The sequence below is a fragment of the Natator depressus genome, chromosome 9 (assembly GCF_965152275.1).
Source record: "Natator depressus isolate rNatDep1 chromosome 9, rNatDep2.hap1, whole genome shotgun sequence".
In the NCBI taxonomy this organism is placed as follows: domain Eukaryota; kingdom Metazoa; phylum Chordata; order Testudines; family Cheloniidae; genus Natator; species Natator depressus.
Window position 1 is genome coordinate 91,620,189 of NC_134242.1, and position 27,173 is coordinate 91,647,361.

Genomic DNA, 27,173 nt, shown 5'->3' on the forward strand with positions numbered 1-27,173 from the left:
AGAAACAAATCTATTCCCAAATCCCTCTTGCTTCTCCTCACACACATTAAAAGTACACAGGGTTTACCATTGAATACAATTTCAGTATGTCAAAATGTTGGAAAATAAGTCCAAACATGCTCTCTTTTGATGTTACTGTCATTGGCAGCAACCAGAGCAGACTAAGTGGGTGCACTTTGCACTATTCTTGTTGGATACAGAGGGCCTAATTCTCATTCACACCAAGGATCCTTTGCACCTGGTAGTGTAAAGAGGCTTTAAAAGGGGGCATAAGTTACATTTACACTCACTTTACGGCTGGTTTACACTGCTCTTTCATAAACATGAATCAGGCCCAGAGTTCACTCTCTGCACTTGCTTTGTAACATAAACCACAACTCTGTCTTTAAGGGTCAAATCCAGCCCCCATTTGTCATCAGTTAAATTTCCACTAACATTAGTGGAACCTGGATTGGGCCCTTAATAGCACAATCCTATAAAGCAGTTGTTCTCAAACTAGGGCCGCTGCTTATTCAGGGAAAGCCCCTGGCGGGCCAGGCAGGTTTGTTTATCTGTCGCGTCTGCAGGTTCGGCCAATTGCGGCTCCCACTGGCCACGGTTTGCTGCTCCAGGCCAATGGGGGCTGCAGGAAGCGGTGCGGGCCGAGGGATGTGCTGGCTGCCCTTCCTGCAGCCTCCATTGGCCTGGAGTGGCGAACCGCAGCCAGTGGGAGCCGCAATCGGCCGAACCTGCGGATGCGGCAGGTAAACAGGCCCACCAGAGGCTTTCCCTGAACAAGCGGCGGCCCTAGTTTGAGAACCACTGCTATAAAGGAAATATCAGACAACCACTTTGTCCTTAATTCCTCCTGACGTAAAAATCAAGACAAAATGGGTGGAGTTTATTATATATATATAAATATATATATAATGAATATTAAGGATATATATAGTCTTAATTTTCCTTGCTTCTGTGGATTTAAAACAAATTAAAACTATTATTTTTGTATTTGGTTGTTTAACAATTTATTTATACACACCAATTTTTACACTAATTTTTATGCTGTTCTAAGAGAGTACAATTCTAAAGAAGTTGAATTCAAGAGTTCACCTTGTAAAACAGGTGATGATTGATATTTTTGAAAGTAATATATCTATTCTTTAAGGGCTATTATAGAAATGCATAGATTTTAAATGCAGGTATTGTGTACTCAGTTGTCCAGTTCTGAGCAAGTGGACACAAATTTCAAAACGTAGGGACTATTTTAGCAATTTAAAACATATCTTTCTGAGGGCACAGTAGATATTAAGAATGGTTTTGAAGTGTATAATTTTTAATTCTCATGATGAAAATTCTGTATTATTTTGTTTAAGTTAATTTTGGGTAAATTCTCCACCCAATTCATTGCTTCAAAATGAACGGGAGGAGGAAGACAAAAAAAAAATAAACCTTGACAATAATGAGAATATATTTTCAGAACGCCAACTCAAAAACCATACGCATTGCTAGAAAAGAAATCAGCATTTAGAGAACCTCTCTCTTTGACAGAAAGTGTTATTTATCTTAAACACACAATACATCCTCAATGAAAAACTGCCCCCACAAATTCTATGAGGTCAATAAGCATTTTCATAAAGCTGCAATCTCTTACTTGCACATTTCCATAAGCCTTTATTAAAAATCTGGACTTATTTCTCTACATTTGGAAATTATTTCAAAGATCCATATTGTTTGATTTTTCATTAGGCTCCTATCTATTTCATCCCATAAACTCCAATGCTGTGTCTTATTATCAATCTTTAAAGTGTAGCTTAACTAGGTGGGAGCAGAAGGCTAGGACTAAAAACAATTCCAAGAGGAGTAATCATGACACTCCATCTCCAGATGAACCTGAGCATGGTGTTGGTGGCCTGTGACACACAGAAGGTCAGAATAGATAATCTGGTGAGCCCTTCTGGCCTTAAAACTCTCTGACTCTATGAAAACTTTTTTTTTTTTTGGCGCTTCATTACATCAAGTGCAGTGAATGTGTCAAGTTTCTTCTTCATCTATGTGATGTAATATACCAGTCATAACTACACAAATAATTGGGGGGGGGGGAAGTGCTCAATCATATTGCTACATGTTGTAAAACTGTTCCCCCGCATACTTGCATGTTCTTGGTAGATTAACATCCCAACACTTGGCTTTCCCTCTCACACACAGAACATTTTATATCAAGAGGCCTAGATTCTACAAACATTTTTGCACAAGCTTAACTTTAAGCATATGAATAGAAACAAATTAAGCACATGCATAAGTGTTGGCAGTGTCAGGGCCATACTTGTTATCTCTCATGAACGTAATCTGTGCATACTGGGAGAGATAATATAGTAGTTAGAAATGATCCACTAGGGTCATTTGGAACATTTTAAACACTTCCATTAAAATGAGCCACTGTACAGTCAACCCACCTTAGAACTCAGTTGTGATTTTTTTTTAAAATTTGGGATGCTCATTTCAGACCTTTGCAATCAGTATCCCATTATTGGAAGAGCTACTCGATATCGAATTCATCTGCAATAAACCAAAAGCTATGAAATACAAAAGAAAAGATTAACTAGCTGCTGCAAACCCATCCAAATCAAAAGCATGTAGATCCTCTTTGTGGTATAGTCCCTTTTTATTCCTACAGGATTTCATATTTCAGTAGTAGATACAGTTGAATTCAGTAATTCAGAGTAACCAAAATGGATTAGGTTCTGCTACCCTTACTGACACTGAGTGGATCCATAGCTCTTACAAACACTTGCACGCAAGCTTAACTCTGCTTCCACGTGTAGTCTCACTGAAATCAAGGGACCTATTCATGTTCTTAGAATTAAGAATACGCACTAATGGTTGCAGGATTGGGGCCTTACTTTGCAAGGAGTCTCTCTCAAATCAACGGGATTGTGTGTGTAGTAAATGTGAACTCCTCGTGAGAAAGGGGGTGACCCAACATAAAATATCCCATTGTAGTTTGCCAGATTAGATTTTAACCAGTAAACTACTGTCCCCAGTTGGTTGAAACAGTCTCCCAACCTATAATTATGAACCACCACTTCATAACGATGCTGGTCTTTCCCCCTTACTGGTGATTTGCAAAGAGCACTCATCCTCCCTACAGCTGCTGACAATATAAAATGGAATGCTAAAGTGGTGGCCTTTCAATGGATGTCACTGATTGGGAAGAGAAAGTGACATGTACATTTACATTCTGATGAATCCATCAGGGGATGCCTGGCTACAAATCAAAGCAGCAGAAATAATCAAGGGGGACATCCCCTGGTGATGAAATTCTCAGACAGCAAAGCTCCTTACAGAGAATAAGTCTCATCGTAAGTCTCTTTGATATCCTTGTTATGCTCCCCAAAGAATTCAAACAGACATTCTCCCTGAACACTTCTTTGGACAATTATGATTGCAAAGGGAGAGCTTCCGGGCTCATAATTAAACGAAGAGATTCTGGTTTGAACAAATCAAGTATATTTTCCTCTTTAAAAATAAAGAGATTAAATGTCATTTTGGAGTTAGGAAAACCTAAGTAAAAATTCCTTTGGAGAGCAATATATACTTATTGAGGGAGTGTGCAGAACGTTCAGAAAAGGGAATATGAATCCAAACTCCTTGTTTCAATCCCTGGTTTTGTCACCAAAATGCTGTATAACGTTGGCCGTGTTACTTAACCTGACTGTGCTTCAATTTACTAATTTCAAAGGTTTAACTATCTGTAGAGTCAGACAATCAAGATCATCATAATACTTTTCTTCCTCAGAGGTAAGGCTTAATTAGTATTTGCAAAATGCATTCAGATGAAAGACACTCTAAAAGTGTAAAGTATCATATAGCCATTTACCTTGTAGGGTTCCCCAAAGAGATTAAAACCTGAAGCAAAGAGGTCTTCATCTTGCTGGACTTCTTGATTTCTTCGCTCCCATTCTTTCCTTTTAAGTGCACTCCGGTCTTGCTCATAGTGACTGAAAAAGAGGATAAGACAAAAAAGACAAGCAATTATGTTCCCCATACGTCAGTTAAACATTCATTGTTACCAATATCAGGAACAAAACACTGGAAACAATGCAATTCAAACCGATGACTTTGAAAGAGAGTGAAATCCATCCAACAGTTTTCCCAAATGTAAATTTGGGATCATAGTACCGTACTAAATACGGCTATTTAGCCCAGCACTCAGATATCACAGAATTTGTTCCAAAGAGAAATCCCAGCATACACACCTAAACACACTTAAAATCTGCATTCACTACACTAGGATACACCATGAGAAAAACAGACCACATCATGGAACGAACCATCCAACTACCGTGGAAGAACCTGCTCCAGTACCACCCCATGCTAGAACCCATAACGGGTATCATCAAAAAGTTACAACTCAGACTTGATGGTGGATCACATCCTGAAAGAAATCTTTCCCACCCCCACCCCCTTCTTGCCTTCAAACAAACCCCCAATTTAGCCAAGTTCATCATCAGAAGCAAGCTCCCCACAGTCCAACTCAAAGTGCCACCAGACTCTGCCAGAACAATAGATACAAAACCTGTAGACTGCTACAATGATCTATATCCTTCAGAACGCACCTTTCAAGATCCATGTCTTCTACCCATGCCCATCACATGTGGTGTACCTCATCCAGTACATCAAATGCTCCAACAATAACTATGTGAGTGAAACCTGATAATCACTACTCTCTCAAATGAACTCTCACAGAAAAAATGATAAAAGATAAAAACACCCTATCACCCGTGGGTGAGCGTCTTCAAAGGAAATCTGCACAACACCTCTGAAAGATGAGCCTGAAAACATAAAATTCCTAACTCTGCTGGGCACTGAAAACCACAGACTCAGTAAAAGACACCAGATTTATGGTCATTACAACCATTTGTAAACACCCTACTGTCTGCTAACCCTTAACTGCCCACTTCATTTTAAGTGGTCTCCTACAGCATATGTGAACTTCTTATGCTTAACCTGTCCCATTTTATATCTAGTTTAGACACTCTCGTTACCTTCTCCAGACCTGAAGAAGAGCTCTGCAAAGCTGGAAAGCTTATCTTTTCCACAAAGAGAAGTTGGTCCAATAAAAGATATTACCTCACCTACCATGTCTCTAAATAGAACTAGTCATTCTAAAATTAAAAAAACACACAAAATCTGCCATTTCCAGATGGTGCTTTCTGCCAGAAAAAATTCAGTACAACTTGTCTATAAGTGTACATGTATAAATATGTAGGCACGCTGTGTGCGTACGTGTATGTACACACACACACACACACACACACACACACAGAAAGAATATACCTATATGGAGAAGCAACTATGGAGTCAACCAGACATAGTGACATCTTCAGTTTCCTTTAACTGTGTAACACGTGCCTACATCACAACATTCTACTGCAGCCAAGTGTGATTCAGAACAACTACTTCAATCCCGCATACTTGTTAACATTTATGTATCATTTAGTTGTGGGCATGGGGAGGGTGGACCACTCATGTATTCCCAGAATACTGGACATTCCAGTACTTCCTGAAATGGTATAGGCCCACCCTGGTGAGATGACCCCGCCCCTGCCAGTGTGACCTCGCACGCATGATGCGTACAAGGTCATGCTGTATGGAGGACACCATTTTGAAGAGCATGCCACTCTGCTCCCATTGGCGTGACCTCACAGGCATGCTGCATGCGATATCACACTTCTATCACACTGAAAAGAGCTTGCTGTTCAAAATGGTGTCCTCATATGATACCAGACAAAACCATGTCCGATTCTATCTCAATATCGGACCGGGGCCAAACCACGCAAAAAAAGAGGACTGCCCACCTAAAAATGGGGTGAAATGGCCAGCTTAGACCTAGGGGGTGATTAAAGAATGTTTCATTTAGTGCTGTTCAGAAGGGAAGGATGTTAGATTAGTTGGCTTCGGCGGTAGATAATTCTGCACACAAGCAAATAAACAAAAAATGTCTATTGCCTCAGAGTAGTGATAGCAAGATGTCAGTTATCTTTATGTCAGCTCACTTTGTGCACCTGCCAGACCTAGATGACAAGCTGAGAGATCACGTCTACCTCTCTCATGAACAGGACTGAAGTACTTTGGTCTCTTGTCTTTGCAAACTACTTCCTGCTCCTCTGAGGGAAAAGATGTAATTAAAACACTGAAGAGGGGGAAAAAAAAAAAGAAGAGATGCATGTATCCACTTGCATTGACAACCCCTCATGCGACAAGTATTAAGGGACACTTCTGTGCTTTCAACCTCTATTTGATTTGTTATAAGACTTTTGGCTCTATTTTGTGTCCGTTAAATAGCTACAAATTCCAGATGACAATTTGAATAGCAGATTAAGTATGCACACTGACGTTATCTGTTGTAAGAAATATTTGCCTGCTAGATTTTATATATACATGCGCACACACTTATGTAACGGAGAACAGTGAATTCTGATATCCTGATGAGAACGAATTTAATCTCCATAGAGTTCTACTGTACTTGGAAGATAACCAAATATCTACAACTTTTGCCTTTTTAGCTCAGTATGATGTTGTATTAGAAGCTTCACATGGAGAGATATAATGAGGAATGAACTGCACAGTGATGAGGCTTTGACAGTGTATAAAGTCACTGATTTCTGAGTGAAACCACAATTACTAATTTGAAGCACCAGCTAATTAAAACCACAGCTATGTATTTAGCCTCTTGTTATACCTACTGCAGTTTATAATTATGAGGACCTTTTTATCTACTCAATTAAAGTTCTTATGATTCTGGCAGGTTGTGTTTGAACCTGCAAGACCCACAGAGACTGCAGCCAAGCATATGTCTATCTCCGGATGATTCCATGTATCCTTAGACTTGCATACTTGTTTTCATACAGGGCGGGGGGGGGGGGAAAGACAGACTAATGCCACAAAGACAATCTTGAAATCAGAAAGATGAATTAATAATCGGTTTGAGCAATTCAAGATCATTCATGCTTGGAGTGAATAGACTTGAGTATAGTTTATTAACAGGATGTAAAGCCACCTAAATATGTGAGGCTGAGTTAAACTTGATTTTCATTGCCACTTCCAATTTTCAGGTTGGAAACTCAAATGCAACATCATTTTATTTAGTTCGTTTTATAACACATTCTGCCATAATGATATCAGTACCTTGGGATCATTTGCTAGTGTAAAGTTAGAGGACAGTACTACGGTCAATGCTACTATTGCATTCTTGTAGAAATTATAGCATTATTTACTAATTTATTGAGGAAAAATAAAGGAAATTAAATTACTATACCAAAGCCACTTACCCTATTATTATTGCTAGCTACAAGCTAGATTGTGGCAGACTATACATCCACAGAGACATAACGGGAAGAAAGAATCCTCACTGCACCCCTTCATCGGCTACCTGGACCTTGGGTCCACATCTGTGGGAGTAAGTGGGTGCTATATACTTGCTGCTGCCCACTCTAGGACAGGTGGATAGAAATAGGGTGGAGTCTTGGTTCCACTCTGCTCCACAATCACCTTGGGAAAATGTAGCTTAGTCTGTGGGGGTGGGGGTGGGGAGTATTGTAATTTTCTACTTGTATAGACCAGTTGGAAATTTCTAATCCATACTTACCCCCAAAGCAAGGGGGGGGGGACAGTGCCTTAGAAAAGTGTTTCTAAGACACAATGCCTCTTGGAGTAATGCAGTTTACACACCAACCCACACTCGGGGCTGTTCCTAAAGACACGGTATAGTATCAGAACTTACAGTTTGCTTACCTTATTCACAGAAGATATTTCCACTGACTTCAATAGCAAGTTTTGTCTAAGAACTGCAAGCTTGAGTCATAGAATGATAGTATCCCCATGGAAGGGATCTCGAGATGTCTTCTAATCCAGTCCTTACACTCAAGGCAGGATGAGGTGTTGTCAGCAGTGTACTATTTCTTTAGCAAACTTTTATGACACTATGGCCCAATCTTTGTCCATTAATGTCCTCCACAAGCAGAGATGACCCATGCCTGACAATAGTGGGGGGTGGAGTGAGGGCATCCGGCTCAGTCCGTGAGAGCATGCTCAGTACAAGCCAAGCAGCAAATCGGGGATGTGACCCCACTTAATTCCCCCGCACATCGCCTCTGTCCACAATATTTACTACTGAAGTCAGTGGAAGCAGGATGAGAATCCCAGAGTCACCCTTACTTATGTGAGAAATCCCACTGAATTCAAAGTAAAAATTATTTATTTGGGTGACTAGGGGTGGCACTATCAGGATTTTAGAGGCTTACAAATGACAGCAACCCCGGCCATAGTCTATGTTAGAGTTAAAATCTTGGCCTCACTGACGTCAGTGAGAGTTCTGTCATTGACTTCAAGATTTCACCCTTAATGTGAAAATACATGACTATTTTAGGCTTAGATATCTGAAAGCTGTGTCCTTCCTCAAGCACACAAACTGTTCAGAACCCTGAAAGGAATCATTATACTATATCATATCTGAGCAAAAGAGTAACTGTAGCATTTTAAGACTAGTTCATACTCATTTTATGAATCTCAATAAAATGATTTACTCTACTTGACGGTGGTTATGTTACTAAACTATTAGGGCAAAATGATGAAACAGCATTAATTTAACGTGGCACAATTTCTTTACAATTAATTAACTTTAATTAATATAGTATTTACTATGTTAACTATGTATACAAAGGTAAATAATTTCAATAATTCAGTGTTTTTCTACCAAACACATTAAAATATTTCTCTTTTAGCAGATGACCTCATGAAACCAGAAAAAATATATATTTAATTCACCCAAGAGACAAGCACACGGCAGAAGCTCACTCCCGGGGGCCCTGATGATGTTTACAAACTATTCCACTGTGCTGGTACATTTTATGACATCAGAAGAACCTCAAGTGAATTGCTACCTTCTACACCATTTGCAAATATCTATATTTATCACATGTTCTGCAGTTCCAAGTACAATGTTATTTTTAAAAAAACAAACTAAAGTTAATTTTGAATTCTCCACTCACACTATAAAAGCCTCAAGTACTTCCCAGCGTGTAACGCATCTACACACTAGGAAGTGGTTGCTTATACATTTAGGTCAATGACTTATTTGTTGGCAAATTTATTTCTGTTGCCGAAATGCTCATCACTGAACTAACCCTGCACTGCACATTAACTACAGAAAGCCACATATTTAACTTTAAAACGATTAGAACAAGAATGAGGTCAGCCTTCCCCTTATCCAAAGAGTGACACTGTGATTGGATCTTAAGGTCATGGTGCACTCAGTTCTGAGCCCGATGTTATTTCTGAACTCTCAATACAGCCTGGTGAAACCTTTTTATAGCTTTTCTCCTCTAGGCTTGCTGTAGGAAACACCTCTACACGACTGTTGGGTGAAGGTCTCAAACAAAACTCCTTGTAATACCCTACTGTAGCAAACCTGCATAAAAGTAAATAGAACTGCATTTGACTCATATGCCACAAGCAAGGTCACAGCTTCCTTACTCTATCCACACCAGTCTTAGGAAGACTTGGTGAGCTCTGCTTTAGATTCCTGAGGTTTCAGATACCGTCTTGGTGGTAGACTCTTTTCAGATGCTAAAATAAGGGAGTTAGAAGAAAACTTCACAGCCAAAGACCCAATATTTTGGGTGAATCAGGGCTTAGATGCAGCTGCTGATAATAATACTTAGATTTATATACACACACTACTTTTATTATTAATTTTATTATAGATTTATCTTTACTAGATTTTCTATTTATGAGATTAATAATTGAACTGGAATAAATAGGTTCAAACAGAATGAGACACATTCCCTCCCCAAAAAAGCTTACAAACTAAGGTTGGCAAAACAATCCAATGACACAAAAGTCTAAGTAAAGGAAGGTATGACTATATTCTTAGTGAAGAGTAAAAGGTAAGAAGGATTCCTGGAAGAAAGAAGTTATAAAAAGTTACATGAAAGGCAGAGACAGGATTTTAAGGATCGATTTGTGCAAGAGGAAATGGGAGGCTATTCCAAGCTTTGGGACCCCAAGAATGAAGTCATGATGCTAGAAGTGGGAAAAAGTGGCAAAAGACTGGGGGAGCATAAAGGGAGAGAAAAAAGGGAGGAGGATACAATGGGAAGAGAGATGTAGGGGATCTGTAACATTACCTAGGGTCTAGTAGGTGAGAAAGAGCTTGAATGCAATGCAGTAAGGGAAAGAAAGCCAGTGAAAGGTTCAAGGAAGAGGAAGATGCTATCTGAGGAACATAAAAAGACGGGCCAGATGCTCAGCTGGTGTACACTGGCACAGCTTCAATGAAATTAAGGAAGCTCCATCAACTTACATCAGCTCTGGCTCAACAATTTTTGCCATAGCACTTTGGGGAGAGGGGAGAAGTTGGCCGAGAGGGGAAGTTACAAAATCAAGGCAAAAGATGGCAAAGTTCTGATAAATGTTTTAGTATTGGGGGTGGAAAGTAAGGGTGGATTTCGGTGATCCACTCTTCACTCTCTACCCCCCAATACTAAAACCTTTATCCAACATGCATTAGCAAGGGAGTGGATTTGGAGGAAGAGGGTAGAAAGAAGTGAGAGAAAGGATAAAAGATTGAAAGCTTTGGAGACGGAGAAGACAGCGCAGTTATCAATTGTGAAAGTGAAAGAAGCTGGCAGAAAAGATTTTGGAGAAAGTAAAGAACTTTTCTTGATAGAGAGAGAGAGAGACTGAGTTGGAGAAGGATGTCTTAAAGGGAGATGACTAAGACAGCTGATGTGGCAATAGGGCGGGGGAGATACAGTGACAGGGATTCACTGGCAGAGATGTAGTAGCTGAAGCTATGGAAGTTGATGAGGTCTCTCAAAGAAAGGATCAGAGGGAGAATAGGAGGAAAATGAACACATTGAACTATACCAACAGACAAGAGGAGAGGGGAAGTCAAAGAATCACAAAAGGCAGAAGGAGCTGCCAGTGAGATAGAGAGAAACCAGAAGAAGAGGAGTGAGCGATCAACTGTCAAATGCAGCAGAGTGATCAAGAATAAAAACAGAGTAGTGTTACTTTGACTTAGCAAGGGGGAAACCAGTAGTGAGCTTGGGGACAGCAGAAGCCAGATTTGGAAAGAATCAAGGAGAGCTGCAGAAAGGAAGTCTAGTCAGCCATAACAGACAGCACACTCAAGGACATCTGAATGGTGTTGCAGAATGACAGAGTTTTACAGATATTCAATAGCCACATTTGACAAGACATACTACAACTCTTTAGCATCCAGCCTCCTGACCTTTCAAATATAATTCTTTATCAGTTTTTCATTCTATCTTGAAAATATGGTATACTCTTAAATTATGAAAGAGTTCATTTAAACAAAATACTTGTCTTCTGTGGAAACCAGAAGTAAACAGGGGGTTTCCAAAACAAGGCTCCAAGAACAGTGAATTTATAACTATGCTTTTTGAATAATGAAAGTACTTGTCAAAGATTGCTGCTTCCTCATTCTGCCTTGAAGATGTCAGGATATCATTCTTGTTTCGTTTTGATCAGACATTATGGAGGTTGTTGGTGTTTGCGTCAAATACTTAGCACTCTGGCCCCAATCCATCACAGCACTTAAGTGTGTGCTTAACTTGATGCACGTGAGTAGTCCAATTGAAGTCAACAAGACTCTGCATAAGAACTTTCCTTGACTGGAGCCAAAGCATTGGTAGTCTTTATTCAGGGTAAGTATAAAAACTAACAACTCAGGCACAGAGAGTAGTCTCCCCTCTCCAATTCCATTGACCAGGGCTAATCCTGATTTACACCAGAGTAAATGAAACTCAGGCCCAGGGTCTTTATTTTTGTTGCAATTCTGGCATGAACCCCTGGACTAGGGAAATGAATTTAGTCAATAAAGTGATTACAAAAGCCAGACTTTAAAAAAAACGTTTAGCTAAACACTCCTTCCTTACACATCAAAGGCTTTTACTACACTGTAAAATGATACATTTCACAAGCAATATTACATTTTAAGCAGCAAAGCTCTACCTCCTCTGACAATCACCACTGCTCTCAAGATTTTAAATTACATTGTCTTGATAATCTTACTACTTAGCACTGACCAATCAGGCCACACTAGAATATACTAATTAATTAAACAAAACATTCTATCACATATCCTTCACATTCAAACATTTACTTTAATGCTTTGTTTTTTGAAGAATGAACAAACTTTTTTAAAAGTATCACAATGTGTCTATCACTGAGTTTCAAGATCAATGACTTTTTTTTTAATGTTAGAATATTCTATCTTTGATGTTCAACAGCTATACAGAGAAATCCTCAAGATGGTCATTGGTTATCTCTTAATAATTTACATTAAAAACCAATGTCAGTCACTGTAGCATGTTTGATACAAAATACTGGAGATTAAAGTCTCTATACAAAATAACCCCCAAGAGACCCATAGGCAATTTGTGGAAATTAAAACCATGAGGTTAAAAACATAGCTGATATATATCACATTGCTATTTGTTTGTTTTCTTAAGCATGTAGAAAAATGTATTTTAGTTCAGTTTATGCCCATTTCAGTATTATGTAGCTTCAAACCTTTCCTTAACATGAATTTGGGAGGAACAAATTCTGGTACCTTTATAGTAAGGAATGGATAGCAGAGATAAGCTCACGAATGGTGAAAAGTATAAAAGAAGAGATGATGTTTCAAAGGGGAGCATTTATTGTTTCCTGTATCATAGCGCATTGTCTCTTTATATGATTAGTTATCAGTCTGAGTTATCAAAAACTAGTATGAAATAAAGCGTTTACGCAGTTATGCTTCATTGATGTCAGCTAGGGGAGCATGAAAATCTCCATGAAGTTGGGTAATTGATGTGTAAATCAGAGCTCAATCACTCTGTAATAGAAATGGTCCCACTGAAAATATGGTTGTTGAACACTAGTGCACTGGGGTGAAAAAATGAATGAAGTCAAGAGAAGACTTATTTATTAAAAATTATAATAACTGGCAATTTGCACAATTTTCTCTTCCAGAGAGAAATGCTGTCAGAAATATTTATATGCAAGTTACGGACCAATATATTCAGTTATCCTTATTTGGCAATAATTAACTGTTTCCGTTTTATTAAAATGCTTGGGGACATCGTTATGGATATTTAAAAAGCAAATTAAAAGAACACATTCATCCTTTGAAAGGCGACACATGTAAACGAAAGCAGTGATTGTAATTTGGTTAACAATGTGTGTTCAAGGTACATTTTGGATCACTATTAGAATCCTCTTGTCATTTCACATTTGCTATATGGCAAGCAGCAAGGCAAAAACTGAAAAATACTTCAAGCCAAGAAAAAAGAAAACCCAAGAAGAAACAAAAATGGTTACAATATAACTGCTACTGTGAAATTCAGTAAATGACAAGGAGCCACTAAAATATTTGCTAAATATAACACTTTTCCAAGATGCTTTATTCATTGAAAGATATATTTGGTATTTAATACATCTAATAAGATAACATTAAACCAATATTATATGTTGTAAATTAAAACACGTTAAAGCATCAGAATAGACCTTCCCAGAAAGGCTCGACACCCCAGTATTCTAGTTAGTGCTTATCATACCACACTGTAAACTGTAACAAATTTATATACACATTTGTGAAATTCATCAGTGAGTCTTGGCACTAGATAAATTACATACAGGATAAAGGAGCTGGATTAGGAGGCTGTGTTAGATGGGTAACCTGCTGTGACTAAAAGGGGACTCTGTCGCTGTGAGGGGTAGACTAAGGATGGAGTTTCAGACTAAATTCTGAATTTCCTTGCTCTGAGAGATTAACAAAATGGGCCTATTTCATTTTTACAGTCATATTTTCTCCACTCATGTCTTGTGGGATGTCAAGTTCCTTCAGAACTGACATGATGACAATGAGCCCGTTAAGGTTTAGCCAAGGTCTACATTATCATTCATGTGCATTCAGAGTGTACACCCTAACAGCTTCTTCGCTGCCATTATACTTCAAATGCATATTAACAGCAGCATTCTATGCATTCGTGTATTATGGATGCATAATATGGAAGGTTGTTTAGCTGTGTTTTGTGTATTATCCCTAATTTACATTTACAGCAAACACCGTACGGTGCCATGACTGTGTCTACTTGTGACCGTATCAGCAAATAGCATGTATCTGCATATTCCTGAGGCAAAAGGATCATTTGATGCAGTAAAAGATCTTCTGAAAAAATAGCTGCAGTTGATTTTTAAATTTTGAATACCTCAACTGTATTATTACAACATTTTTAAATACCCCAAAAGGTTGCTACATTTTATACATCCATGGCATTTTAAAAGATGAAAGATGGTCTAACAGTACGGGAACACACACACACAAATTACTATAAGAGATTCTAATTAACATTGTTACGCAAAGTATTTGATACATATTTTTTCACATTACTTTTTTTTTAAAAAAACAGAACTCCTCCTCATTTTACTGGCGTTTCATTGAAACAATGCCAGGCAATCTGCAGCTAGCAGGAATTAAAGTGAGCTTTCTCATATAAAACAATAATTGATTAGCACACATTCTTGGAGCCAGATGAATCAGCAGACTCAAATGATGAAGTATTTTATCACAGAAGCACACCCTTCTACTGGTCTAATAAATGCACTCCTTTACTGGCATGTGCCTCTACACATCTGAGCACATTCACACACACTCTTTATCTTACAGTGTGTTCAGGAACATCACCACAGGTAAAATCGCAGTTTAACAGGATTACTCTTCATATCATTTGCCAATTTTAGATTGGAGAAATGTGCCTGCGCCTTTGTAGTGGATGGATGCACATCGTTCGGCTATATTGACAGAAGAACTGCGGGTCCTGACCAAACCTGGTATTTTGCCACCTCAAAGGGAGGGAGGGTGGGTGCTGCTCTGGGGAAAAGGGGCTTCTCCCACAGAGCTTGTCCCTTTTCAACTCCCCAGCATCGCCATGCTGACCCACTCCCCTTTTTGCAGCAGTTTCTGAGCCTCCCTGCCACCCTTGCCTGCAAAGTGCTATTCCCCCTCCCTCAGCAAGCTGGACAACAGCCCCCCTCCCCTGCTTTAAGGTGCGGTGCGGTCATTGATCCAGACCACCCAATGTGTAGGCAAACAGTGCTGGAAGTCTAATATAATTTTATGTATTGTGATTTGCTTCTTGGCTAGAGGTATTACCTTCCAGTAAATTATTCCTCTCTCAGTTGAAACCCTCCATAATTGCTTTCATTTATTGTAGCAATGTCTACGAGAAAGGAAAGAGATGGTCAACTGCAAGGCTCCCTCATTTCAGATTCAAGCAAATATGCATCCCCTATTCAGTGCTGTTATAAAATATACCATCCGTCTCGCATAGAGAATAGCAATTTACAAGAGCTGTAATGATTTTGTGGCCACACAAGACTTCATGGTTAAGTGGGAAAGAACCTAGAACCTCCTGCTCCAAAATCTTAACCCTCCCCATCACTTGACATAAAGGAGAATCAGTCACACTTTGTATTAAACTACAATGTATACATTTTTATAAAGGATTAATACATGATTAAAAGGTATTTTACTAAATGGTTAACCAATTGCTGCCGAGTCCAACAGGTTCCTTATAACCATTATTAATACTTTTCTACTAATGTGCTTATAGCAATTTATAACACATATTACTTATGTATGTAACATGCTTATAATGTCTTTCATTATTTATTAAGCCTTTATACAATATTTATAAATAGAACCCTACTATAAAGCATAACGAAAGATTCTTTAACTGTAGAAGTATTATAGACTATTAGGAGTATTAGGGTTTATATCCTCTCTAGAGGCCCAATCCAATTTCCATTGGCATCAATGGGAGTTTTCCCCTGGAATTCAATAGGTGTTGGAATGGATCCCATTACTTATTGGTGAGATGATCACAAGCACCTGAGCAGGTCTGATACTGCATCCAGAGGAGAGCAATGGTGACCAAATATGTTATATACTCCTCACAGTTAGGCAAAACTCCTCATCATCAACAGGCTGCGGTTCAAAGGTCTCCATAGCTAACAACTGGGCGTCAGTTTTACCAGTTACATGGCATTGCACTGCCATTGTTTACACCACACACAATGGTTGCACAGATTTCCTGTTTGACAACAAGAGATACAATTTAAGATCTTCTAAAAATAACCTCCAGTAAAACAACGCCATAGACCATCCTCACCTAAGTGAAAAGAGAATCTCCATTTGGTTTTACAGTCTTAGGGCTTATATCCACCGCAGGCCAGCCACCGAGCGTGGAATAATCAAATTCACTTAGTGTGGTCCCACCTTCCATCTAGCAGAAAGCAGTGATACACATACACACTAGGCAGTAAATCACAGAACCTTCTGCACCAGGAAAGATTAAAGCAAACATACCATCTTTTAAGAAAAACTATTTCTTACAGAAATTATGTTGTGGTTGATGTATTATTAAGAAGAAAGTTAAGACAGGTGTAGCATGCACCGGGATTTGAAAGCCAATAAAGGTCACTCACAAGTGAGAGCACTATCTCTCTTCCTTAGATGGACCAAAACCACAATCTCATATCTGAAATGGTTTGAATTTTTAGGCTGGGTCTGATTCAAATCTCTGGGACCAAGACTGAGCTAGCTTTAGTTCCAGGTCAGATCCAAACATAGTAGGTAACTATTTCCCCTCCCAATTATGGTTCAAATGTGTCTGAAATCTCACAAGAATAACTGATCTCATGATATTTCCATCATTCAACATGAAGGAAATCTTTCAGGATGAGTTGATTTCTGCCACTTGGGGCCAAAATCTCATGAGTGTAAGAAAGGAGAACCATTTTTCCCCAGCCTAAGCCTATTTTGGATCCAGGTCTGAATACCTAGAGCTAAATTCATTACTAGTGTAACTCAACTGTAATCAATGGAGTTACACTAGGGATGATTTTGGCCCTTGAAGTAATTATTTTATGTCTCATGAGTTACGTGAATGTGTTACAATGACATGTTGCCGACACCCCTGCTGTGCCTGTGGGGGCACTGGGCAATCAGATATCCTGACCTGAAGACTTCTCCCCAGGTCCTGGGAATGCTGGGAATGAGGCTTGCATGTCCCTACTGAAAAAAGCCAGGCTGGGGAAGCACTCAGTTTGAGATGTGTCTGTTGGTAGAGTCCCTCAGGAAGCAGGTAAGAGAGCTGCAGGAAGAGGTTGCTTGTCTGCGTAGCATCTGGGAACATGAGGATGCTCATGGAGACATCTGGGATAGAGGATGCTAGTTAACAAGAGACTACAGTGGCATCACAGAAACTGCTCTGCAGGGAGGAGACTGGCTGCTGGCTATCTCGGGCAATAGACACCCCCCAGCCAGGTCCCCCATTCATCATGGTGAAGAACCAGTGTGCTGTACTGGCCACAGGAGGAGAGAAGAAGGCCCCAATGGCTGAGGAAGAGGAGCTACCCACCCTCAAGGCTGGGAGGCTCACAGCCACTGGACCCTGCCTGGAGCCCACATCTGAGATATCACAGAAAGATTGCTGGCACTCACCTGTTCCTTTGACTACTACCCCATGCTGCGCATCAACATGGGCACTAATGTTACAGCAAGGTGTGACCCCTGAGCAGATCAGCAGGGTCTGCAAGGCTCTGGGAGAGAGGGAAAAGGGGTTGGGAGTGCAGGTTGAGTTCTCATCCATCCTCATGGTTGAGAGTAAGGGGCCACATCATGGAGATTAATGCATGACTGCCACAGATGGTGTTGATGGGAGGGCTTTGGCTTCCTCGACCATCAGATGGTGCTCTGGGATGGAGGACTGCTGGGAAGAGACAGGGTCCACTGGACCAAGAAGGGGAACAGCAACTTTGGACACTGACTCACCTACCTAGTGAGCAGGACTTTAAACTAGGTTCAAAGGAGACAGATGACAAAAGGTCACAGACAGGTATAAAATTGCAACCTGTACAGAGGGTTAGATGCTGCGGGTAGAGGAGGAGGAATACAATAGGGTCTTAGGAGCAACAAGAGGGAAAACATCCAGGGAATCTGCTCAGCAACTTAGATGTCTATACACAAATACAAGGAGTATGGGGAAATAAACAGGAAGAACTGGATGTACTAGTATCTAAGATCAGTTATGACAACTGACATCCGAGAGACTTTGTGGGATAAATCTCAGGGGAATATTTCGTATAGAAGGGTATAGCTTATCCAGGAAGGACAGGCAGGGGGGAAAGGGAAGAGGTGTTGCATTATACATCAAAATATAAGCACTTGTCCTGAGGTCCAGAAGAAAGTGAGTGGCAGACAAGTTGAAAGTCTCTGGGTAAAGATAAATGGGAGAAAAACCCGGATGCTGTCATGGTAGGAGTCTACTATAGACCACCAAATTTCGAGGCCACGCCCCTTGCTCAGGACTCCGGCATACCAGTAAGTCCTTTAATTTACTTTCACCCTTGTATACAATCCTATAGATAAGCAAATGAGTTTTCGTATGCTTCCTGCAGGACTTCATAAAGATAGCCGACAATAATATTTCATCCGAGAAAGCATGTTTTAAATTAATATTTACAACAGCAAAAAACATCACTGTACTTCACATATGGAAGAGGAAATTGTGAAGTGATTAGTCAGAGACGCTGAATGGCTGAGACTAACCAGTAACAAAACGGGAGTCACAGCATGTGATTTATGGTTTGGTATGGTGATCTTCTCAGATTTCAAAGCTAAGCAGATCTGGTTAAGTCAGAATTTAAAAAACAACCTCAAAAAACCTACGTGCTGTAAGAAGGGGCGGTGGTTCAGTATGTGGCATTCTTTTCTTCGTGTCAGTACTGAACCAGTGCTCAAGCATGACAGGGACCACTGCGTTACTGGAAGTGCCTTCTTTTGAATGAAATATCAACCCAAGATCCTGACGACTTCTGGTGATTAAAGATTTTGTCATCCTTTTAGTTAGAGGAAGGATGTTGTTTTAACCCCAAATTCTAAATAAAGTAATTATATTATTTATTATGATTATGATGATTGTGTTACTGCAGCACCTAGGAGCCAACTCCTGGACCAGGACCCCCTTGGGCTAGGTGCTGTACAAACAAAAAGTCCCTGCCTCAAAGAGCTTAGAGCAGTTTGCCTAACTAAACTCACTCAGCATTCTCAACTGGATATAACATTTTTATTCACTTCCTGGCCTGAACTCTTCCTGTGTTCTTTTAAAAGATTGCTGCAGTCCACCAGCGATGGCTGCATTTGATTTGTTTGTACTTGTCTGGTCTGTAATGGATTGTTTCCTATCTCACATTGGTGTTGTGAGGCTTATCAATTAATACAGTTGATAAAAATCTTTGAGCTCCTCAGATGAAAGATGCTACAGATGTGTGGAATATCCATTATTATTTTTACTACCATAACTATCCGTAATATCCTTAATACTATGAATGGAGACTAGCCTAGATGATGGATTAGTTGGTAGAACATCATACTCAAACTGAAAATCCTGTGTCCACGTTACTGCTCTGGTATGACAGTTCTCCTAAAGAATAACCCTGACAAAGAATATATGTCCTAATGGAATTACATTTGCAAAAATGGCTTCTAAAATAGCATCCTTGAAATGCAAACAAAGAAGGGACACCTTTAATTCTGAAAACAACACTTGCATAGACAAAAACTGCAAAATTATGGATGCAATTTTACAAACAAGTTGAGGTTTCTTTAGTAGTTGGGCTCAATAGGTGTTTTTCATTTCAACTTCTATAATGAATCTCAGGCAGGCGCACAAAAAGTCTACTGTCTTCTGGACCCTGAAAAAGGCTCAGAGTCATAACTTTGGGCATTACCAATTAAATGGATTTTCCAAGCTCAGAACAAGTGCCTTGAATCATAACATGTTGTGCAGATAGTGTGCACATTGAAAATCTTTTTTATCAGTAATTTGTCCCTCTTGCTGTCAATCAGCAGACTAATAATACTCTATTTACATAACATAAAGACAATGTGTTATTCAATAGAAATATGTCCTGCTTTAAATTCCTTGCTATCAACCATTTGTCTAACAGCAATATTATACTGTGTAACATGCAAATATTATAATGCAATGTTAGTAAGTTGAGTCACATTTATTGGAGACTGGCCAATTCCCTAATACATTCCATTATTCTTTTTTAAAAAAAAAAACAGTTCAGTGTAAGAAAATGTAAACCAGCTTCCATCCTGTTTTAATACTAACTTAACATTGGAAGAATTTTAATGTGATTTTGTTTAAACATTAAACATTACAGTTCTTTTGATTATTAAATTAGCATTAAGGCTAAATGGAGACTCGTCTCTAATCTCTGAACACCCAGTTCCCATAGCACTTAGGTCACTGCTATTTGGCTCTTGGCTCTTCCCATTTGATGATCTCAAAGCACTTTATAAACAGTAACAAATTAGGCCTCTCAACACCCATGGGAGGTAATGTTGTTTTCAAGCAAAGAAACTGAGGCACTGTGAGAGGTCAAGTAACTTGCCCGAGAACACCTGGCAGGTTAGTAATAGTTCTGGGAAGGAAACTTTTAAGTCCTGGATTCCAGAGTCCCAGCCCTCAACTTTTATCACAAGACCAGATACAACTGACGGTCATTTTGTTTTTTTTACCAGTACACCCAGAAATCAAACAATGAGAAGAGTTTAAAGTATATTTGATGGTTTGTGTATAGCAAGAAGGAGTTATCTCTGTGTGACTTTCCAGAACCTTGTGCCATATAAAGTGGGTCACGTTTTCTCATTTGTTCTGCTGAATGTCACTGGAAGTGGTTTGTAAACACACACTTATTACATTTTCTAGAAGGATGGAGTGTCACTCAGTATATTAAGTGATTTAATTTTGTGCAGTGCTCCACTTACTTTGGAAAGCTGATACTGTGCAGGCAGTAATGTCATTAGGTGATCAGAGCAGAGCAAAATTTGGTTTTATAGTACTGTTCATACTTAAGTAACCCCCAAAGTGCTTTACAGTAATGAGCTGGAAACAGGTAGTGCGGGGACTGTGCAAACAAGTTTAGGCTTGACCCTGTGAGATAGTGAGCATCTTCTGCTCTCATTTAAAAATGTCCACCGAGACAGCCCCTGGCAATGAGCTTTGGATAGCTCTAAAAGGGCATCATCCCTTTATCACATCAATGCAATTTCAACACTAGGAATGAGCCCAAGAACTCACGTGACTCTTGAATGTTGTGTCCATTGTTATACCAATAAAATAAAAACAAGCAGGATCTTATTAAAGGGGATATGGCAAAATGCCACATTTATTGTGAATACAGAAAGAATCATAGTAAGCAATTAGTTATAGCTATAACATTCCATTTAATTTCAAATTTATTCACACATTCATTCATACACACACACACACACACAGGTTATGCAAGGTTGTTGTTATAGTTACCAGCCTTAGAGTTGCTTGTGCCAAGCCAAGCCTTGTTAGATGCACATCTGATGCTCCTTGGGCCTTGTTAGATGCACATCTGATGCTCCCGGAAGTTGGTTTGCAGAATCAGACCCCAAAGTTCTCAGTTTCTAGAGTCCATTTTTATAGGAATTTATTCCTATGCCACTCTACGGCAATTGCTTCATCATGCTGTTGCTGAATCAATCAGCAGATGGCACATTCCTGACGGCTCTGTGCTGCCAGATGTTATCTTGTTCTTCAGTTCTCCCATCCTTGAGGCTGTTGGGTGGATTCCAGTCTGCCCTCCAGGGGTCCTCTGGTTGTTTCCACTTGACGCCTTCTTCGGTAGATCCACACTGGATTCTTAGGCTGGCACCTCCCTGATCATTCATTTATTATCCACACCAAGCATCCATCCACATACATCCTCTATCTCTATTTTAATCACAATTGTTAACAAAGTGAGATAAATACAACAAAAGGGCGGGGAGTCTCTGTGTGCTGTTTCTGTTGTTACAATGTATTGCTTTGAGTCTCTCTCTCTGTGTGAGTAGTTGTTGTTACAAAGTATTGCTTTGAGAACAGACTCTGTTTTAGGATGTACGAAACAATTAGCAGCTTGCAAGTTTCACACAGAGAGGGAGAGAAACAGTAAAAATGAGAGACCAAAAACCAAGAGACCTCTTAATTAGTAATACCCTGGAATTTAAACTATGGGGAATCAAACTCATTTGTGATTTTAATACGGAACTTCTTTAATATGATCCAACACCATGACCTTCTGGCCCAAAAGCAAAAGTGAAATGACTGGAGCCATACCAACACTTGCTCATAAGTGACATAATCCAACAACAGAAACATGGATGATGTACTTCTCTTTTGAGGTAGGAAGGACAGTAGATTCTTATGGCTTCCGCTTTGACAGTAACATATGTTTGGCTTTCCTAATTATGCCAAATGCGTTAAACCCTCAGTAATGGGGGTTTTGTCACATACATTATTGAATATGACAGAAATATAAATTGACATTTTCTTAGAAAGACCTAATGGGGATGTGAGAATTTAAAAAAAAAAAAAAGAATCTGTATATTACCATGTAGGAATTAATTTTAAAGAACAGTTTATCAATTTAATTCCACTCAAAGTAACACAGAGATTTATGGGGCAATTAACTAAATATTTGTTTTTTTCAAGTTTCAATTCATTATAGTAAATTAACAATTTTCCACTTGAAAGTGCTGCACTGCTACACTGAAAACCAAAAAAAAAAAAAAAAGTGTATATTTCAAAAGGTTTCTCTCTGATGTTTAGATCATGGTTTATTCGTCCTCACATTTACTTAACATACTGTATGCAACTGAAAAAATATTTAAGTATTAACTGCAGAACCTGTCATTCTTTAAATGTCAGTTTCAAGCAACCAGGCATAAACAAAGAATAATTACAGCTCTAAAACCAGTGTAACATCTGTTCAAGCAAACAAAATCCTACAGAGTTGATTTTATAGTCACACAACACCCACCTATGGCTAAGGCAAGTGCCAAAAGATAAACCCAAGGGTCCCAATTCTAGACCGGCCTTATAAGGCCAAAAATGTTCACTGCAATGACACAAACACTGCTATAAAATAGCTTAAAAAACTAAAGAAAAGAAAACTAAACATTAGAGCTTTATTCCTATATACTCCACCTGGGTATAAGAGTTAGCCAAAAGTATCAGCAATCTTTATGGACAACACAGCCCCAATGGTCAGTAAAGGAGGTTACAATAAAGGCTGACACCTTAGTATACCAAGTGCCAGCTAAAGTCCTCAAAGATTGATCTGCGGAGACTGAATTTAGCTTTTCAGCACAGTGCATTTGTTACATCAGCCAGGGAAAGTGTCAACATCTTGGAGTAACTGTCTTTACGGCACTTTGCATATCGTTAGCTACAAGCCATGTGACTGCACTTCTAAAGGCCCATTTCACATCTACCGTTAACTATTTTGATGTTTTAAACATTTTAATTAATGATTTCTGCTCCAATGAGATCATCCAGAAACAGCTATGTGAATCTCTGTACAATTGTGAGCCAGGTTCACACACATTAAAGCAGCAGTCAAAAGAAGTAACTTTTATCTTTCAACAGGTATTCTGCAAAATTAGCATCGGGAGGCACACTCCAGAGTTTACTAGGCTGTGTAGAGCACCTGGAGCTAAATGACTTTGTGGCTCTTTCCCCAGCCCTATCATTATCTTGCTATCTGTCCAATAATAAGCCACATAATCTCCTTATCTCAGTTCACCTATAAGGAAAATGGGTGTACTAATTTACTGACCTCATGGGTGACTGCAAGGGTTAGTGCTCAAAGATATTGGTTAACGAATCTTATAGGCTGAGTGATACAAACTGGACCCTTCATCACCCTGAAGTTGGCAAGGTGGTTTTCTGAATAAAAGATATTTTGCCAAATGTTCCTGTTAATGCATTGGATTACAGCGCATAAGCCTGAGTGCCAATGATCACTCAGGTCATCAGGCTGCCCAGAAAGCTGTAGCCAGAGCTGATCGAGAGTTTCTCCCATATACTGTGTATCTTTGTGTTAAGCATTAACCACACTACACCTTACATAGGTCATTAGGAAACGTTCTTTTAAGTAGGTAGAGAAAGACACCGCATCCCTATTTTTGCTAAACTTTTATGTACCTTGAAAGCTAAGAGTGGAGAGAACATTTGGCTCACTAGGTTAACAAGGTAGTAAATTTGTTTTCTGTATGTTAACATTTTCACAGTTCATAATAAATGACGGGGAAGGAGGGCACTCACTAGCAGCCAATAAATTACCGGAAAGCACTTTACAAACAATTCATTAAAATCCAGTAGGCAAGTATGTGTATCCTCTCCTTTTATAGATGCAAAAAGAAAAGGAGTACTTGTGGCACCTTAGAGACTAACCAATTTATTTGAGCATAAGCTTTCGTGAGCTACAGCTCACTTCATCGGACGCATACTGTGGAAGATACAGAAGACGTTTTTATACACACAAACCATGAAAAAATGGGTGATTATCACTACAAAAGGTTTTCTCTCCCCCCACCCCACTCTCCTGCTGGTAATAGCTTATGTAAAGTGATCACTCTCCTTACAATGTGTATGATAATCAAGGTGGGCCATATCCAGCACAAATCCAGGTTTTCATCTACCAATGTGATATATGCCATCATGTGCCAGCAATGCTCCTCTGCCATGTACATTGGTCAAACTGGACAGTCTCTACGTAAAAGAATAAATGGACACAAATCAGATGTCAAGAATTATAACACTGATAAACCAGTCGGAGAACACTTCAATCTCTCTGGTCACGCGATTACAGACATGAAAGTTGCGATATTACAACAAAAAAACTTCAAATCCAGACTCCAGCGAGAGACTGCTGAATTGGAATTCATTTGCAAATTGGATACAATTAACTTAGGCTTGAATAGAGACTGGGAGTGGCTCAGTCATTATGCAAGGTAACCTATTTCCCCTTGTTTTTTCCTACCCCCCCCCGAGACGTTCTTGTTAAACCCTGGATTTGTGCTGGAAATGGCCCACCTTGATTATCATACACATTGTAAGGAGAATGATCACTTTAGATAAGCTATTACCAACAGGAGAGTGGGTTTGTTGGGGGGGGGGAGAAAACCTGGATTTGTGCTGGGTATGGCCCACCTTGATTATCATACACATTGTAAGGAGTGTGATCACTTTACATAAGCTATTACCAGCAGGAGAGTGGGGTGGGGGGCGAGAAAACCTTTTGTAGTGATAATCACCCATTTTTTCATGGTTTGTGTGTATAAAAAAGTCTTCTGTATCTTCCACAGTATGCGCCCGATGAAGTGAGCTGTAGCTCATGAAAGCTTATGCTCAAATAAATTGGTTAGTCTTTAAGGTGCCACAAGTACTCCTTTTCTTTTTGCAAATACAGACTAACACGGCTGTTACTCTGAAACCTTTTATAGATGGAGAATCTCAGACACAGAGGTTGCTCAGAGTCACACAGTGAGCCAGTTGCAGCATTGGGAATGGAATCCAGATCTCTTGATTCTGATTCCTCTGCTATAGATAGACCACACTCCCTTCATAATGTCAAGTAGTTTTTCCTAACTACAGGAAATCTACCCCACTGCGGCCCACCCCCAGCCTGCCCTGCTTTGGTGTGGACATTACTACTCTGCATATTGTGTTTGTAGCAAATATATTATATGCTGAAAAGTTAAACGGTGAACTGCACATTGCCATTAATACAGTACTCTATTTACAGGGGTTGTCTTTTCCTAGCTGTAACACACTGAGGCTATAAGGCAACCAATAGTAAAGCAACACTTCATTCTCAACATTCTTTAGGCTTATCCACAAGGCGGATTGGACAGTCTCGGCATTCTGGCAGCCTGATTGGCTAAGGCAGAGACATTCGTTCTTTATAAAGGCTCCGTACATTACTACTACTTAATCCTTGTGTTACATGTCATCTTGTTGCTTTACAAAGTGAAAATGGATAAAAATATGCATACTAGTTAAAACCCATTTAAAATGCATATAGCCAGTGCTGCTGTTCTTTATTCCTTATATTTATTTAAAAAATCACCTAGTAATAGTGACTTTAGCATAGGGCATTTTCATGCAACTGACGATGGACTGAAATACATGCCTTCAATTGTACTTTAGGCTATCTCCTCCTCCTAGCTGATCATTAATACCCCAGGAAATGCTCTTTTCTTCAATTGCTGCTGCTTCAATAGTTTACCGGTGAGAAAAAAAATATCATGTCAGTAAAACTGAATGACAGTGAAACTTTATTAATTTGCACATGCCATAATTCAGTCACAAAGATTTAGAAGGGATTTGTAAAGTTTTGTTTTCTTCTCTATGATAAATAAAGAAGGCCTGAAAGGTTATATCCTGCTTATTTTTCCCTTAGACATATCAGGAATGTCAAGTGTGATCTTCCATAGTTTTGCTGGAGAACCTTTGGGAGGTCTCCAAGTTGTTTACTACGATATTTAATTAAGAGATAAAGTCAACTGAGTCTTTAATGAAAGGTTGTACAAAACAAGCATAAAAATTCCATACTTTTTTGAAGGAGTGGTGGAGGGAACAACCTTTCAAACCATATAGAAGCTAAAAGAGCAGAAGGCCAAATCTTTGTTTTCTTTGCAGGTCATCTTAAATATCAGAAAGTTATAGAGAGGTCCTGGAAAGAAAGAAAGAAAGAAAGAAAGAAAGAAAGAAAGAAAGAAAGAAAGAAAGAAAGAAAGAAAGAAAGAAAGAAAGAAAGAAAGAAAGAAACCTAGCTGTAAAATGAAACAGATACTCTATCTTGGAATTATAATGACATGCTAGTGTGCAGATGAAAAGATTTAATCTCAATGCTACTGATGCTAACAGTATATTGTTCTCATAAGCTTGGAAGTGTGGGGCACACTCGTGGTTCTTTGAAGTTTTTCTTTGTTCCTTTGACTTATTTTATGCAGGTCAAAGATCACCATCACTGCACATATCTGTCACTGAAAGATAATGATACTACAACTCAGTTTGGAAGCAGGCTAGTCTAGTGTGTTAAACCAGCAACAGACACATCAATCTGACTATTCTTGAAGACCATATAGTTCAATGCCTGGAAGTTAGACCTCAGAACTAATGACAGTTACTAGTTTCTGTATTTTGATGCACCAGGTTAGGTCTCTCTTCTTTTGAGCAGCTTGTCCCTATGGG

At 39.2% G+C, this 27,173-nt stretch overlaps 1 protein-coding gene across 5 annotated transcripts in view; it reads right to left on the minus strand.

The window, feature by feature from the left end:
* Positions 1-27,173, minus strand: part of AFF2 (ALF transcription elongation factor 2) — a 437,890-nt gene that overhangs the window by 295,631 nt on the left and 115,086 nt on the right. For 4 of the 5 annotated variants that reach the window (XM_074962630.1, XM_074962635.1, XM_074962633.1 and 1 more), the window contains exon 2: positions 3,857-3,977. In XM_074962630.1, the coding sequence (XP_074818731.1) occupies positions 3,857-3,977 (121 nt within the window). Of the gene's footprint in view, positions 1-2,432; positions 2,526-3,856; positions 3,978-27,173 lie in introns of those variants that run through there. The other variant, XM_074962634.1, reaches the window with a different exon arrangement.